Source organism: Vombatus ursinus, unplaced genomic scaffold (genome assembly GCF_900497805.2).
Source record: "Vombatus ursinus unplaced genomic scaffold, bare-nosed wombat genome assembly UNPS02004792.1, whole genome shotgun sequence".
NCBI classification, from domain to species: Eukaryota; Metazoa; Chordata; class Mammalia; order Diprotodontia; family Vombatidae; genus Vombatus; species Vombatus ursinus.
In genome coordinates, this window is record NW_020944570.1 from 73,769 (window position 1) to 88,662 (window position 14,894).

Sequence of the window (14,894 nt, forward strand, 5' to 3'; positions counted from 1 at the left end):
ATTATTCCTATTCATCCTGTATATAGCTTGTTTGTTTATCTTTGTTTGCATGTTGTCTCTCCCTTTAGATTGTGATTTCCTTCAGGGCAGGGATTGTCTTTTGCCTCTTTTTGTATCCCCAGTGATTATTAAAGTGCCTGGCACATAGTAGGTACTTAATAAATGTCAATTGGCTGATTAACTAGTCAGTCAATTAACAAACATTTAATTAAGCTCTTACTATGTATCAGGTGCTGTAAAGACCAGTTTAGCTCCATGCTGCCCTATAAAAGGTTAGGTAGAGAATAACACAAGAAAGAGGAGTGACAGCTAGTGCATTTCCAAATATTGCTTAGGTAGGTGGGGTGGAAGAGGGGAGACTAACAAGGTCAGTGACATCATAGGTAGATACCACCCAATACAGACAAGAGATTCCCAGTGCCCCAGCCTTCACACATGAAATGCCTCATGACTGACCATAGTCCACACAGGTGTGCCACCATGGGCTCCAGTCTTTTCTGCTGTGTGGTTGTTTGTCTCCTCAGAGTAGATGAGTCTGGGCCAGTGAGAGAAAATCCCTGATCTTCACTTGCCAGGACCCAGTTTGAAAGCTTTTCCTCATGGTTTAATGTTAATCTCCTTGCTTCTGTCTCCTATCACAGATTTCACAGACAGCAAAGTTACCCAAATCCCCAAATATCTGGTTGCAGTGGCCAGGCAGCCTGTGGTACTGAGATGTAAGCAGGATCAGAAAGAAGACAATATGTATTGGTACCAACAGGAAATGGGGCAAGAACCAAAGTTAATGTTATTCTATCATAACAGGTATACAGCATGGATAAACAACACTTCTGACAACTTCCATGGCAGTCGACCAAGTAATTCCCTCTATTACCTTGACATCACATCTGCAGGTTTGGGGGACTCAGCTACATATATCTGTGCCTGTGGTAAGCATAACACGACACTGTGGAATCACGTCTTCTCTTGGCACAGAGCCTCTGCATCCCCGACAACCAATTTTTACTCTTAGGGACTTTTTATGTAGCTTTTAAGAAGTTCAACCTATCTCCAGGGCAAGTTTGTGGCTGCAGCTGCTAGAGAGAGAGAGAGAGAAAGAGAGAGAGAGAGAGAGAGAGAGAAAGAGATAATGGACATTAATCCCTTAAACCCTTAATGAATTGGCATGAGCACAATCGGCACATAGTAAGTATTTAATATATGATTATTCCCTCCCTGCAAAGAAGAGTTTTTTCCTAAGGATAGAGAAGACATGGTCTCATTAGTAGGCAGCAAGGACAAAACCAGTAGGTGGGAAAGACTGAGATTAGAAAGAGAAAGAGGTGCGGGGGAGATTGAGGAGGCAATTCCGTGTAGTAGATGGAAGGGGATAACATCATGTTCTGTTCAATTATTAGAGCCTGAGTTTATAGTTTCTAACTAGTTTAGAGTTTAGAGTTCCAATTCTATTTCCCTTCTGGTAAACGGCATGAGCCATTTCTAAGGGAGTCCCCAGTCTCTACAAATGAATTCTTAATTAATTTGAATCCGATTACTATAGCATGGATCTATTAAACACAGATTTCTTCAGATCTTAAGAAACAATTGAACTGTCAATACAAGTTTCCAAAGTTTTTGTAACAGAATATTTTCAGAATATGTTTTCTGCCTTGAATGAAGGCAAACATCTCTCTCTTTGGTCAGGGAAACTTTCATTTATGATGTTTCTGAGCTAGAGGACTTTCCATGTTTTTGTTTTTTAAACTCCATTCTGTGCATTTGAATTCTTACCAAGAACAGCTTAAGTTTTGTTGTTGTTTTAACCTGTAGTTATAAAGCATTCTCTGAGCCTTCCTTTTCCACATTTTTATTGGGCCTGCATTGTGATAAAGGAAATTTCCAATAAGAAAACTTTTTGCCAATTCAAATTAGCACCTGTCATGCATTTCATAGTTGTAGGGGATTGTTTGGGGACACCAAAAGGTGAAATACCTTGTGAAGGGCCAGACAGGTATCATGTGTCAGAGGCTAGATTTGAACCCAAAGCTTCCTGACTCCCAGGACTGGCTCTCTAGTCACTAAACCACCCGGCCTTTCTTCTTCCCCCCTGTAGCCAAGAAAATGTATTTTGTTTTTGGCTTTCCCTGACAGCCTCCGCTTATCTTGAGTTTCAGTGACATTACTCTGTACAAGGCCCAAAGATTTCCCCATTACTCTAAAGTAGGTTATTTCTTCAGGAAGCTTCAGTCTTTGTAAATTATTAAGAAAAGAGGTATGGAACCTCTCCTCACTCCTTTGCCCAAGAGTGTGTTTTTGGGGATTGGTGGAGTAAAACATTGTATATAATGTCACATTTTTGCATGTGTTTTGCCTGTTCAGTTTTACTGAACTTTTTTCCTTCTTTCTCTTTTTATTTTTGTTTTCAAAAGAAAATTCTTCATTGTAAGGGAAGGCTGTCTGGGAGCAGGAAGGAAAGAAAAATAGAGGGAAATTTTAGCTGTCAATAGATACTCACAATAGGCTTTGCATATTGTCCTGAGTATTTGTAAGCAGCTAAGTGGCACAGTGGATAGGGTGCCAAGCCTGGAGTCAGGAAGACTCATTTTCCTGAGTTCAAATCCAGCCTCAGACTCTTTCTAGCTTTGTGACCCTGGGCAAGTCACTTAACTGTGTTTGCCTCAGTTTCCTCATCTGTAAAATGAGCTAGAGAAGGAAATGGCAAACCATTCCAATATTTTTGTTAAGAAGACGCCAAACAGGTTCATGAAGAGTCAGACACAACTAAACAACAACAAGAAATTTGTACAAAAAATGAAATGAGTTATCCAGATATAAAGTCAGCCATGAAACACATCTTTGTTCAAAGATCTTAAACTAGAAGGGACCTCAGAAGGATAGAAGGAAACATATATTAATTAAATACTCACTAGTGCCAGGCATCTTCAAATACAAGCAAAGGAAAACTCACCCCTGACCTCAAAGAGCTTATGTTCTAATGGAGAAAAACAATACACAAAAGGGAGCTGAGAAGTGGGGGGAGGGATGAGGGATGGTTTATCTAGAAGCCAGCAACAGGGCTCAAAGAAGAAGGAAGACTACACAAATTCCTCCACAAAATGAAGGCTTAAGAAGGAACCTATTGGAGGCTTTATTAAGTAGACCTCAGATTTCACTCAGTCCAATGCCTCATTTTGCAGATGAGGAAACTAAAGCCTAGGAAAGCTAAGTGACTTGTCCAAGGTCACTTAGAGAGTAAACATTACAGGCAGGATTTGAATCCAGGTCCTCTGATCCCAGGGGCAGTACTCTATACGGTATGATGCTATCTCTGACTTGTTGTTTGCTGAGTCTGTTCAATAAATGCATCCACATACATCCATGGCTGATTGAGGGGACTGCTCCCATTCATATCTTGAATGTTTCACCCTTGTTCTGAGTAGTAAGCAAATCCCTCCCTGTGTACTGAGGTGGAGAAAGACCTTAAGTGTCTCTCAGCAGACAAGCCACACCTAATGTGCAGGAGGAACTCAAGAGCCCTGAGTCCCACAGGTGCTCTACCCTAAAAAACCAGAAACCTGCCCTTCAGAGATGTCTCACTCCTGCCCTGATGCCATCATGGAAACCAGACTTCTCAGCTGTGTGGCCATTTGTTTCTTGGGGGCAGGTGAGTGCTCAGCCCAGAAGAACAGGTCAGGCCTGCGTTTTGAACCTTCCTCTTTTGGCTGCAACATCAGATTCCCTTTTACACTCAGTCTCCTAGCTTCTCTTTCTTCCCCTCACAGGTTTGACAGATGGCATCGTTCTCCAGACCCCAAGATACTTGGTCACAGGCACAGGACAAGCAGTGGCACTGAGGTGTGACCAGGACCAGAATTATGATTATATGTACTGGTATCAACAAAAACTAGGACAGGAGCCAAAGCAACTTCTCTATTACTATAAGTTGTCAGATGCTACCAAAGAAAAGGGCATCTCTGATAACTTCCAAGCCAACCGGTCAAACATGAACCTCTTTTACCTTAAAATCAGTGCCCTGAGTTTGGGCGACTCAGCTATATACCTCTGTGCTATCAGCATACACAGTGCTGTAGAGTCACCTCCTCTCTGGGCATAAACTCCACTCTTAATCCATGCCCAACAACCCAGTGTAAGGAGCCTTCTCTATGCTGCTTGGATAGGAAGTTGGTTTGTGGTTACCGTAGCCCCTTTTGTAGAAAGAAGTTGGGCATTAACCCCTAAAAGCATGGATGAGTCATTCAGAGGATATTTAATAGAGGACCAGGCATTGAGTCAAAAGTGACTCTTGGTGAGGTCAGTTTAAGCTCTGGTATCCATGAGTATAGTGATTGAGAATTGCTGTAGGTCTGAGCTAGGCAGCTAGGTGGTGCAATGGATAGAGTGCCAGGCCAGGAGTCAGGAAAACTGGTCTTCCTGAGTTCAAATCTAGCCTCAGACACTTACTAGCTCTGTGACCCTGGGCAAATGACTTAACCCTTTTCTCCCCAGTGTCCTCATTTGTAAAATGAGCTGGAGAAGGAAATGGCAAACCACTCCAGCATCTTTGTCAAAAGCAAAACAAAACAAAACAACAACAACAACAAACAACAAAAAAAGACAACACAAATGGGATCAGGAAGAGTCAGACATGACTGAAAAACAACTGGACAAGTTGGGTAGACAGGGAAGATTTGGCAAAAGTGCCACGGGATGGTCAGAGTATGATATAAACCAAGCAAAACAGGAGGGCAGAGTTTGTGAATCTCCGAACTACAAAACACCAGAGACAAAAGAGCCCTACCAGATCATAAGATCATAGATTTAGAACTGTGTAGGACCTTAAATGTCATCCACCTATTGCCAACAGTTTCATTTACAAATGTGAGTAATGGAAGCCCCAGAAGATACTAAAATGTCTAAGATCACAAATAAGCTGTTTAGTGGCAGGACTACGGTGAGGACCTACATGTTCCTATTTCCAATGCAGAGGGACCTTTCCATTCAACCCATTTGGAGAAAAGAGTTAAAAAGATGGAGTGGGGCGGGGACTAAAGATGAGGGAAGCAGAGTTGTAGTTTATCTCTGCAAAGAAAGCCAGGGAAGAGAAATGGATACCTTAGAGGCAGAACACGTAGGAAAATATTTCTCAGTTAAGCCATTTCAGGCAACTGTAGGAAGAGCCCTCTCTCTCTTGTACAATGTACTGTACACAGAGTTATAAGGAATATGGAGAAGGGAAGGGCAAGGAAATAAAGGTCAGGAAAGGAAGACTAGTATAGAGATGGAGAGGCAGGTTGTGACCAAATTTGAGAGCAAATAATTGCCTGTTAAGTTTAAAGTTTATTCTCCTAGGCACTGGAAAGCTACTAAAATATTTATTAGCAAAGAAAAGGAGAGGGGTGTGCCTCTGGGAAAGGAACATTTCAGACAAGATGAGAAGGAATCAAACCCATGATACCAGTCTATTTCCCTACCAAACACAAGTACCAGTAAGAGTCCTTATAATTTGTGTTTTAACTGGTAAAGTATCTCTCCTCCATTTTTCTCTGAGATACAAAGCATCTCAATGGACATGGCAGTCTGTAGGAAGTGTCATGTCACAGAGAGACACAACCAATCGCAGACTAGGAAGCCTCAGATAATAGCTATATTCCAGAGACTGGCAGATGCTTCACTCCTGTCTTGTCACCACTATGGATACCATGCTCTTCTGGTGTGTGGCCATTTGTCTCCTGGGGGTAGGTGAGTCTTGGGCACAACTGGGAAATTCTTGTCTTGGACTTGCCAAACTTGGCTTCAAGGTGAAGTCTACAACTTACCCCTTACTCCACAGATACTGGAGTCTTCCAGACCCCAAGAAGCCTGCTCACAGAGAGGAAAAAAAATGTGGTGCTGAAATGTCACCCAATCCAAGGACATAACTACGTTTACTGGTATCAACAGCTCCCAGGACAAGAATTGACATTGCTGGAATATCGTGACAAAAACCAAGTCATTCATAGTTCAGGAATGTCCAAACCCCTCTTCTCTGTTGAGTGGACCAGTGGCTCACCGTGCAGCCTGAAAATCCAACCTGTGGAATTAGAGGATTCAGCCCTATATTTCTGTGCCAGCAGCTTAACCACAGTGCTGCAAACTAATCCCTCTCTATGCATAAATCTTCCCCAGCTCAGGAAACAGAAAACCATGGACTGGGTATGTGGATGGGGATGAATCATTAAGAAAAAATTCTAGGTATCTAAACTAATCTTGGGCTACTGGGTCCTGGGGGAGACAGAGTGGGAAGTTGAGGAAATGGGAAGGTTTGGGATTCAGTAGAGTGTTAGGCACTTAGTATTAGTGTTAGTGGGACAGCTAGGTGGTGAAGTGGGTAGAGTATTGAGCCTGGAGTCAGGAAGAGTCATCTTCCTGAGTTCAAATCTGGCCTCAGAAACTTACTAGCTGTGTGACTCTGGACAAGTCACTTGACCCTGTTTACCTCAGTTTCCTCATCTATAAAATAAGCTGGAAAAGGTAAACAACTCCAATGTCTTTGCCAAGAAAACCTGATACAAGGTCATGAAGAGTTGAACATGACTAATTGCCTAAACACCACCACCACCAATAACAATTATTATGATAAGGGAATCAATACTGCGGTTCAAATAAAAATGGATGCTTACTACACGTGACCTTGAAGTCCTTTAGACTCTCTGAGATGTGGTTTCCATTCTGTAAAATAAGGGGGTTCAGCTACATGACCTTTGTGGTCTGTTTAACTATAAGAGCCATCTGCAAGCAACAGGACAGAGCAGTACCAGTGATGATGACTGTAATTAGCAGGTGTGCACCAAGGATTGCACACTTTTTACATTGATGGAGAAAGCCCCAGATATTTTCACCCTCAAATGCCTGAAAGCATGGCATCCAAGAAAGCAGATGCTTCTCTTTTGCTTCTGTTGACCATTGTGAAGGGCTCCTCCTTGCCCTCCCCCCATAATTCTGAGTTGGGGGCGCAAAACACAGAGCTAGCTCCCTGGCTCAATCCCTTCAGTGACTTAGTTTCTATCTCCACATGGGGGCAGTAAAACATTTCTAAATGAATTGTCTCCCTCTATCAAAACCCTTATATTTCCGTTTTTTACAGCTCATGTACTATTAAGAGCTAGAAGAAACATCAGAGACCATCTAGTACAACTTTTTAATTTTATAGATGAGGAAATTGAAGCCTTGAGATGTAGTGACCACAGCCCCCTTGCTTCCAAATAGTCTTTTCTATTCTATTCAAGATGGGCATTTTGTGTATCTCATTCTCACCACCAGAGTCTGGCTGCTCAATCATTTCTCTTGCGCAAGCCATCCCGCCTTCTGTGGAGTACAAAACATTTTGATTTCAGCTGAAGTCTACTTCCTCCAAGCTTAGTCTTCAATAAAGATACCTCTTTGTTAGGCAGATTCTCCTGAACTGTTTGCTAACAAGTAAAGAAAGGCAAGAGATTCTTTACTATTCTTCCTCCTAATTCTACCTATGGGACTAGCATTGCCTTGAGTTCTGGAATTTCATATAATATCTCAATCAATCAATCAATGAGCATTTGTGGCAATCACTATGCTAAGTGCTGGGGATAAAAATACAAGAATGATATATATGAATGCAAAGATCTTACCTATGATCAGGAGAGACAAACTAAATTAACACAAGGTCATTACAGAAAGGGCACTAAGTAACTTGGGGGAATCAGCTGAAAACTTTAGGGGCATATGACAACTGTCTTTAAGTATTTGAAAAGACATCCTATAGAAGGATTATATGTGCATTTGCTTGCCATAGAAAGGAGGAGTAATGGATGGAAATTGAAGAGATGCAAATCAATTGCCCAGAGAACTGGGTGTGGAAAAGGCATGCTTCAAATACTCTTACAAATTGTGTGACACTGGCAAAGGTAACTTTCTCACTCTGGGCCTGAGTTTCCTCCCCTATAAAAGGGGTGGTGGTGGTGGTAGTCTTGGATTAGGTTATCTTGGAGGTATCTTTAGGGTTTAAATCCTTTGATCTCCTTGAGTGTGCTCCTAACACTGTTGGTTATGGCAGAAAGGCAGAGATTGGAGGCATACCCAGAAGCTTTCTCTCCTGTAAGTAAATATGTGATGATGACGAAGGAGGACAGCAACAACAATGACAAAATAAATAAATGAAAAGTGATTTAGAAAAGCAATATCAGCAGAATCAATCAGGAAGAGTCAGGCACTGTGCTAAGCACTGGACAGGCTCTCAAAGCAGACAGAATGAGTTGAGCCTTGATGAAGTGCTTCTGACTCTTTACATATTCATACGCTCACAGATCCCAGAGGCTGATACCATTTGGGTTTGCAGAGGGACTGAAGTTTCCCTACCTTGTTCCATAAAGTACGTATGCTCTTCTCTGGAGGTGTTTATAAGATGGTGGGTGTTGACAGAGATAGTGACATCAAAGATAGGTCATGCCTATTGAGACCAGGTGATCTCAGATCGCTACCTCCAGATACCACAGCCTTGAGCTGGTGAGATGATCCGTTCCTACCTTGTGTCTGACATGGACATCAGATTCCTTCACTGGTTTTCCATTTTTCTACTAGGAGAAGGTAAGGTATGAGGCCACTGGAAATCCTATGCTTAGGCTTTCTGCTGGCTCTCCTTTCCCTGCCTCAATGCTTCTATCTCTTTTTCACACAGGGTTTTCAGATGTTGAAGTCATCCAGGTCCCGAAACAGCTTATCACAGAAACCAGAAGGACAGTGACACTGACGTGTGACCCCATTTCTGGACACGTTAGCCTTTACTGGTACCGACAGATGAAAGGGGAGAGAATAGAGTTGCTGGTATACTTCCAGAACAATCGGCTTGTTGATGACACTGGATTGCCAAAAGATCGGTTCTTCATTGACTGGCCTGAAAAATCATCATCAACCGTGAAGATCCAAACCACAGAGTTCAAGGACTCTGCTGTCTATCTCTGTGCTAGCAGTCCAACCACAGCACTGCATAGTCACCTCCTCTCTGTACACAAATCCACTTTCTTTTCCCTCCATGCTCTTTCCCTAGCTTTGGGCAGGGCACCTCCCAGTTCCACCCTCCCTGGGGGAGGAAGTGGGGTTGTAGCTTCACCTGTCCCCTCAGCCTCTTGCAGAGGGAGGTAGAGCATTAACTCTTAAAGAGTTTCCTCATCTGTAAAATGTGGTGGACTGTTTGTTACATGGCAACCGAGGTGCCTACTGACTCTAAATCTCTGATCCCATGAAGCCTTTGTATCTTCCTCCACAAAAGGGACACTAAGCTCTTAGGTGTTGAGGTTGTGAGTTACTCTGTGAAGGGTGGCACAGCTAACTCCCAATACTTATTAACCCCCAAAGGCTTAGGCCTTTTTATTTGTAATTAGGATTTAAGAACATCCCCTCCTGTATCCTCTCCCTCTCCACCCCTCCGCCTCTCTCCCAACCTCTTTACACAAAGTTATTCATGACACATTCTTAGGTCAGTCTTCTACAGGCTACTAAATAAATGTCCATCACCACATCCAGAGCCATAATTAGGGAGGGGTGACTCTTTCTCTGACCTGGTAAGGGATATTTAGAAGATGCCTGACAACATTGCCCATGGCTTTGCCATCTAGTCTATCCATGTCGTTGGCAACACAAGAACTCATTCCTCTTTAGCAGTTAAGCAACCTGGTTAGGTTTCATCCTCCTCATGGCCAAACCCCAGTTAAGCCTACAACCTCCTCCAACTCCTCTCACAGCCACTGCTATTTGCCCTAAATGCAATAAAAGTTCTGACTAAGGATTATTAACTAGGATTATTCAAATAACAAATGATAATTTAATGCTTGCTATGAACAAGGGACTCTGCTGGGTATTCAAATGCCGCAAATGACAAGAGTAGGAATAATGGAAGATAGAAAGGCAGCTGGGGAGCACAGTGGATAGAGTATTGGACCTAGTGTCAGGAAGACCTGAGTTCAAATCTAGTCTCAGACACTGACTGGCTATGTAACTCTGGGCAAGTCACTTAGCCTGTATCTGACTCAGTTTCCTTACTTGTAAAATGAGGATCATGACAGCATCTACCACCCAGAGTTGCTGTGTTGATAAAATAACAGTATTTGTAAAGTACTTTGCAAACCTTAGAGTGCCATATAAGTGCTAGCATAAAATGAATCCAAATTCTCTCTCTCTCTCTCTTAAGCTAGGAAGAGCTCTCTAACAGAGGTACCTATTATCTCCTGCACATGGGGACATTATGATAATAAATACTTACATTGTAAACTGATTACACTGATTGTGTTTATGCAATCAATAAACACTTACACTTGCACTGGGAATAGACCAAAAAAAAAAAAACAAACCAGCTTCTGTCCTCAAGGACCTTATATTATAAAAATGTGAAAAAGCATGAGATTTATTTTGAACTTTATGGTAACAAAAAGATTCATAAATACTATGTGTCATTAGATTGCCAAAACAATTCAATGAGATATGTAGTATTAAAAGAAGGGAAAGTGATTCTGGATTTGTGGAGAAAACACTGACCTTCCTGACCCTCCATAGCTGCAAACAGGGGAAGAGTTGGTACCAGCTGAGTTGTAACAGCAATGCTAAGTGAAGTGATGCAGAATTCCAGCAGAGGGCAGAAGAGAGCTTCTTTAGCGTTTTATGGAATCCACCCAGACAAAAAGATCTGGCATTTCATCTGACCCTCAGTCTCTCCTTTGAGGAAAGAGTGCAGTCAGTTCCAGAAGATGCTGAGTCTTCTATTGCTTCTAGTACCTAGTATGTGCCAGAAGTCCTGGGGAGTTGGGGAAGAACTCATGATGGCATAAAGCATATGCTCTGTATGAGAGAGAGAGTATTGAGGAGGGGGATTGTGTGGTAAGGGAGATTTGGCTAGCCTGGCTAACAACAAGAGAGATAAATGGGGACTGAGGGATAATAGAGAAGAGAAAAGGATAGTGAAGAGAAAAAAATTCCATCAGGGATATTTGTCTGACTGCTAGCTTAGCTGCTCCCACTAATTGATGTTGTTCTTCACCTCTACAGGTTCTGGGCTTGGGGCTCTCATCTCTCAGCAGCCAAGGAGAGCTATCTGGAAGAAAGGGTCTTCTGCACTAATCCTCTGTTATCAAATTGATAGCCAATTAACCTTCATGTACTGGTATCGTCAGCTTCCGCAACAGAGCTTGGTACTGATGGCTGCTGCGAATATGGGCACCCCAGGCAACTATGAGAAGGGTTTTGATGAGGCCAAGTTCCCCATTAGACGTCCAGATACAAAATTCTCTACTCTGAAAGTAATTGATTTGGATCCCAAAGACAGTGGCATTTATTTCTGTAGCGCCAGTGACACAGAATGTGACTTGAATCAGAGACTAGAACAAGAACCGTTGCTCTTTCTCTTCCCACAGGTGGCCTATCTGGGGGCCCTGAAGAAGGCAGCAAACTGCAGTTTTGGCTGAGATAACAGAGTATACTGGATAATTAGCAGATGAGATGGGGGTAGGAGATCTTAAATCATCTAATGAAAAGAGAAACAGGTAAGATAACATCTTGCAAAAAACTCTTGGGAAGACCACAAAGGACTCCTAGGGATCTGACATAAATATACCTTCCAGGAGAACACTAAGAAACAAACGCTCTACAATTCCTAAAGAAATAAATGGTAAAAAGATATGAACAATTTCCAAAAGAATAATTGAAACCTAACAGGAACTTTATGAAATATTTTACTAAATCTATAATAATAAAATTAATGCAAAATTAAACAACTCTGAGATTCTATCTCATGCTCAGCAAATGAGCAAAGAGGATAAAAGACAGACTAGTGTTAGAGGGGCTATAAGAATACAGATGCATGAATGTTGGTTGAGCTGTAAATTAGTCCATCTTTTCTAGAAAATAATTTTGTGAGAAAAGTTGAGAAAGTCTTCATATACTCTGACTTAGAGATCCACTACGGTATACATACTCCCAAGGAAGACAAAGACAGAGCTGACAGTTTTATATATATATATATATATATTTAAATATTCACAGAAGAACATGTATTAGCACAAAAACCTGAAGCCAAGTGATTATCCCTCAGCCAGGAAATGGCTAATGGAATATTATCGCAGCATAAGAAACTGAAGAATTCCAAGAAATACAGGAACACTTAGACGAGCTGATAAATAGTGAAGTAAACAGAACCAGGAAAATAATATAGAGACTAAAATAATGTAAACGAAAAGAGCACTAAGATGAAGTTGGCTCTGAGTAATTATAATGATCAATGTTGGCCCTGATGTACAAATAAGGAAAGACATTTTAAGAGATTTAGGGGGACTCTAGGTACAGAATGGTATATACATGGTCATGAGTCATCTCACTGTTAGTTGGTTTTGGTGGACTTTTGCTGTTCCTGATTTTACACAAGGCATGGGCTTTCTAGGTGTGTGTGTATAAAGGGAGAACATCTCTATCTACCCTACTTGGCTGTGATAGATGGTTATCTTGGACAGAGTAGAGGATTAAAAAAAAAACAATGCTGAAGGTACTCAGGAAAAAGGGGGTTGTATGAGGGATTGAGATCATAGATAAGATAGGAAGGTCTATCTTAGACATAAGAAGAACTGAGAGTACAGGTAGAATGGTTAGCTTTCTCATCCTATGAAAATGGAAGAAAGGAGGATGATATACGTGAGGGATTAAGAAAATAAAAGAGATTAAGGCAATCCAGACCAAATGGTCTTAATCTCAGTAAAATAGAAAGTGAGTTAATCTTCTAAGAATGAAGGCTAGGAGTGGATAGAGCTGAGGCTTGAATAAAAAATTTAGAGGAGCAGTCTTTTTTTTTTTAAAGAGTTTTGACATTTTTCTTTAGTCAATAAATATTTATTATGTGCCCACTATGTGCCAGGCACTTTGCTAATCCCTGGGAATACAAAGATAAGGGGGGACAAACAATTCTTCACTTCAAGGACTTCACAGCCTAATGAGGGGAGACAACATGAAAACATCTATATACCAACAATAAATAAATAAATGGAATAAATGGGAGATAATCACAGAGATAAGAAAGAATCAGGTAAGGCTTTTTCTAGAACGCTGGTTTTAATTGCTACTTGAAGGAAGCAAGGAGGTGGAAGTAAGGAGGAAGAATATTCCAGGCAAAAGGGACAGCGAGTGAAAATGCAAGGAGTTGGGAAATTGGAGTGTCTTCCATGAAAAATAGCAAGGAGGCCAGTGGCAAGTCAAATCAAGGCATTTATGAAGTGCCTGTATGTGCTGGTCACACTACTGAGCAATGGATGGCAGAGCATGTGAAGGGGAGTAAGGTGTAAGAATCCTGGAAAGAGGGAAATGGATCAGTTTCTAAAGGGCTTTAAAAACCAAATAGAGGAGTTTATATTCAATGTTGGAGGTAATAGAGAGCCGATGGAGTTTATTGAATGAGCAGATGACATGCTTAGAACTGTGCTTTAAGAAGATTGCTTTGATAGCTGAGTGGTCGATGGATTGTAGCTCAGAGAGATTTAAGGCTAGGAGACCAATCAAAAGGCTACTGCAATTCAGATATGAGGTGATAAGGGCCTGCAGGAGACTAGAAGCAGTGTCAGATGAGAGAAGGAGAGCACAAGGGAGAGATGTTGCAAAAGGTAAAATCAACCAGCCTGGGGAGGAGCAGTCTTGAGGAATGTAATGGAAAATCAATGAAATTAATAGAAAGATATTCACAAAGCAATGCAGATCGAGATAGCATAAATGTGTAGTGCACTCAGGAAGCAATACTTCTGCCAACAGAGGTTGGCCAGAATGAGGAGCAGAGGAAAGAGGTTTGTAGGAGCCAGGGTTAAAGGTTAGCAAAACAGAGATAACAGAAGGGTAGGGGTAAAGGGGATTCAAGGATGGTGGAAAGTAAATTATAGAGATAATTGATTGTAAAGCAAGATTGGACAAGGAGGAAAGTGAGGCAAGAAAGGAATAATTAGAGAATTAGAAGAAATCAGGAAGCCAAAAGTCCCCCCATGGTATATCCATAGTTTCTATTTCCACAACCACTTCTTCCTTGCTCAATTACAATCAGGTCCAGAATAACTTTTGCCCTTGTTGCTTTCTCAACTTTTTAAAGGATGAAATTATCATGAAGATAAACCAAGACTGGTTTGTGGGACTGCTTTTGGTAAACAGAAAGTTCCAGTAAAAGCTTGAATAGATTATGTCTCCATTCCTGTCTGGTGATCTATGTCTTGGGCACTCATTAAATTCCTTCTTATGTCTAGATAGTCTGTAATATATACCCAAAGCAATATTACTTGCATTTTTGCCTCCATTGATCTTCACCTGAATGCTTTCCACCATGCTTTCTCCCTCCAGCCTATAGTACCTGGATTTCCTCATGTGAGTTCTTTCTAAGATGCAGTGCTATAGTCTTACCATGGAGGACTTCTACTTGGGGTGGGAGCATGGAGGTAGGAGAATAGGTAGTGATAGACATGAAAAAAAGCATCAATAAATCATTTTTAATACTTAGAAGAAAAACATATCTTAATAGACAAAAAATGACTTCGTAGGTATGACATGTGATGGGATGAGACGCATAACTAGTTTGTGACTGGAAGGATATATTTGATTCAAAGGGAATATAGTAACATTGCATCTTTTTTTTTATTTTTAGAGAAACATATGTCTAACAAAGTAGCAAAACAACTCTATTTAGATAACTCTTCTGGTTTCCAACTTCCCATGAAGTGGGGTTGGAGCAAGGGTAAGTCTAATGACTCTGCCATATTGGCCACTAGGAGGTACTATGCCTTTACTCAACTCCAGGATGCTATGAAGAGGAACAGGAAAATTATACCGGCTCTGCTCTAAGCAAAAGCCAGACTTCTCTCAACTGGACCTTGTATTCATATGGCTGCATTCAACTA

At 41.4% G+C, this 14,894-nt stretch overlaps 4 gene segments (V, D, J or C); all 4 read left to right on the plus strand.

Annotated features, from left to right (window-relative positions):
* The first annotated feature begins 3,419 nt into the window (after positions 1–3,419).
* Positions 3,420–4,093, plus strand: LOC114027709. The segment is given in 2 exon segments: positions 3,420–3,643; positions 3,762–4,093. Coding segments are annotated over 2 exon segments (408 nt in total).
* A 1,570-nt stretch (positions 4,094–5,663) lies between these two features.
* LOC114027717 lies at positions 5,664–8,500 on the plus strand. The segment is given in 3 exon segments: positions 5,664–5,718; positions 5,810–6,171; positions 8,396–8,500. Coding segments are annotated over 3 exon segments (516 nt in total).
* Positions 8,391–9,132, plus strand: LOC114027724. The segment is given in 2 exon segments: positions 8,391–8,577; positions 8,669–9,132. Coding segments are annotated over 2 exon segments (540 nt in total).
* A 1,329-nt stretch (positions 9,133–10,461) lies between these two features.
* On the plus strand, positions 10,462–11,444 carry LOC114027731. The segment is given in 2 exon segments: positions 10,462–10,761; positions 11,029–11,444. Coding segments are annotated over 2 exon segments (447 nt in total).
* Positions 11,445–14,894: the final 3,450 nt, after the last annotated feature.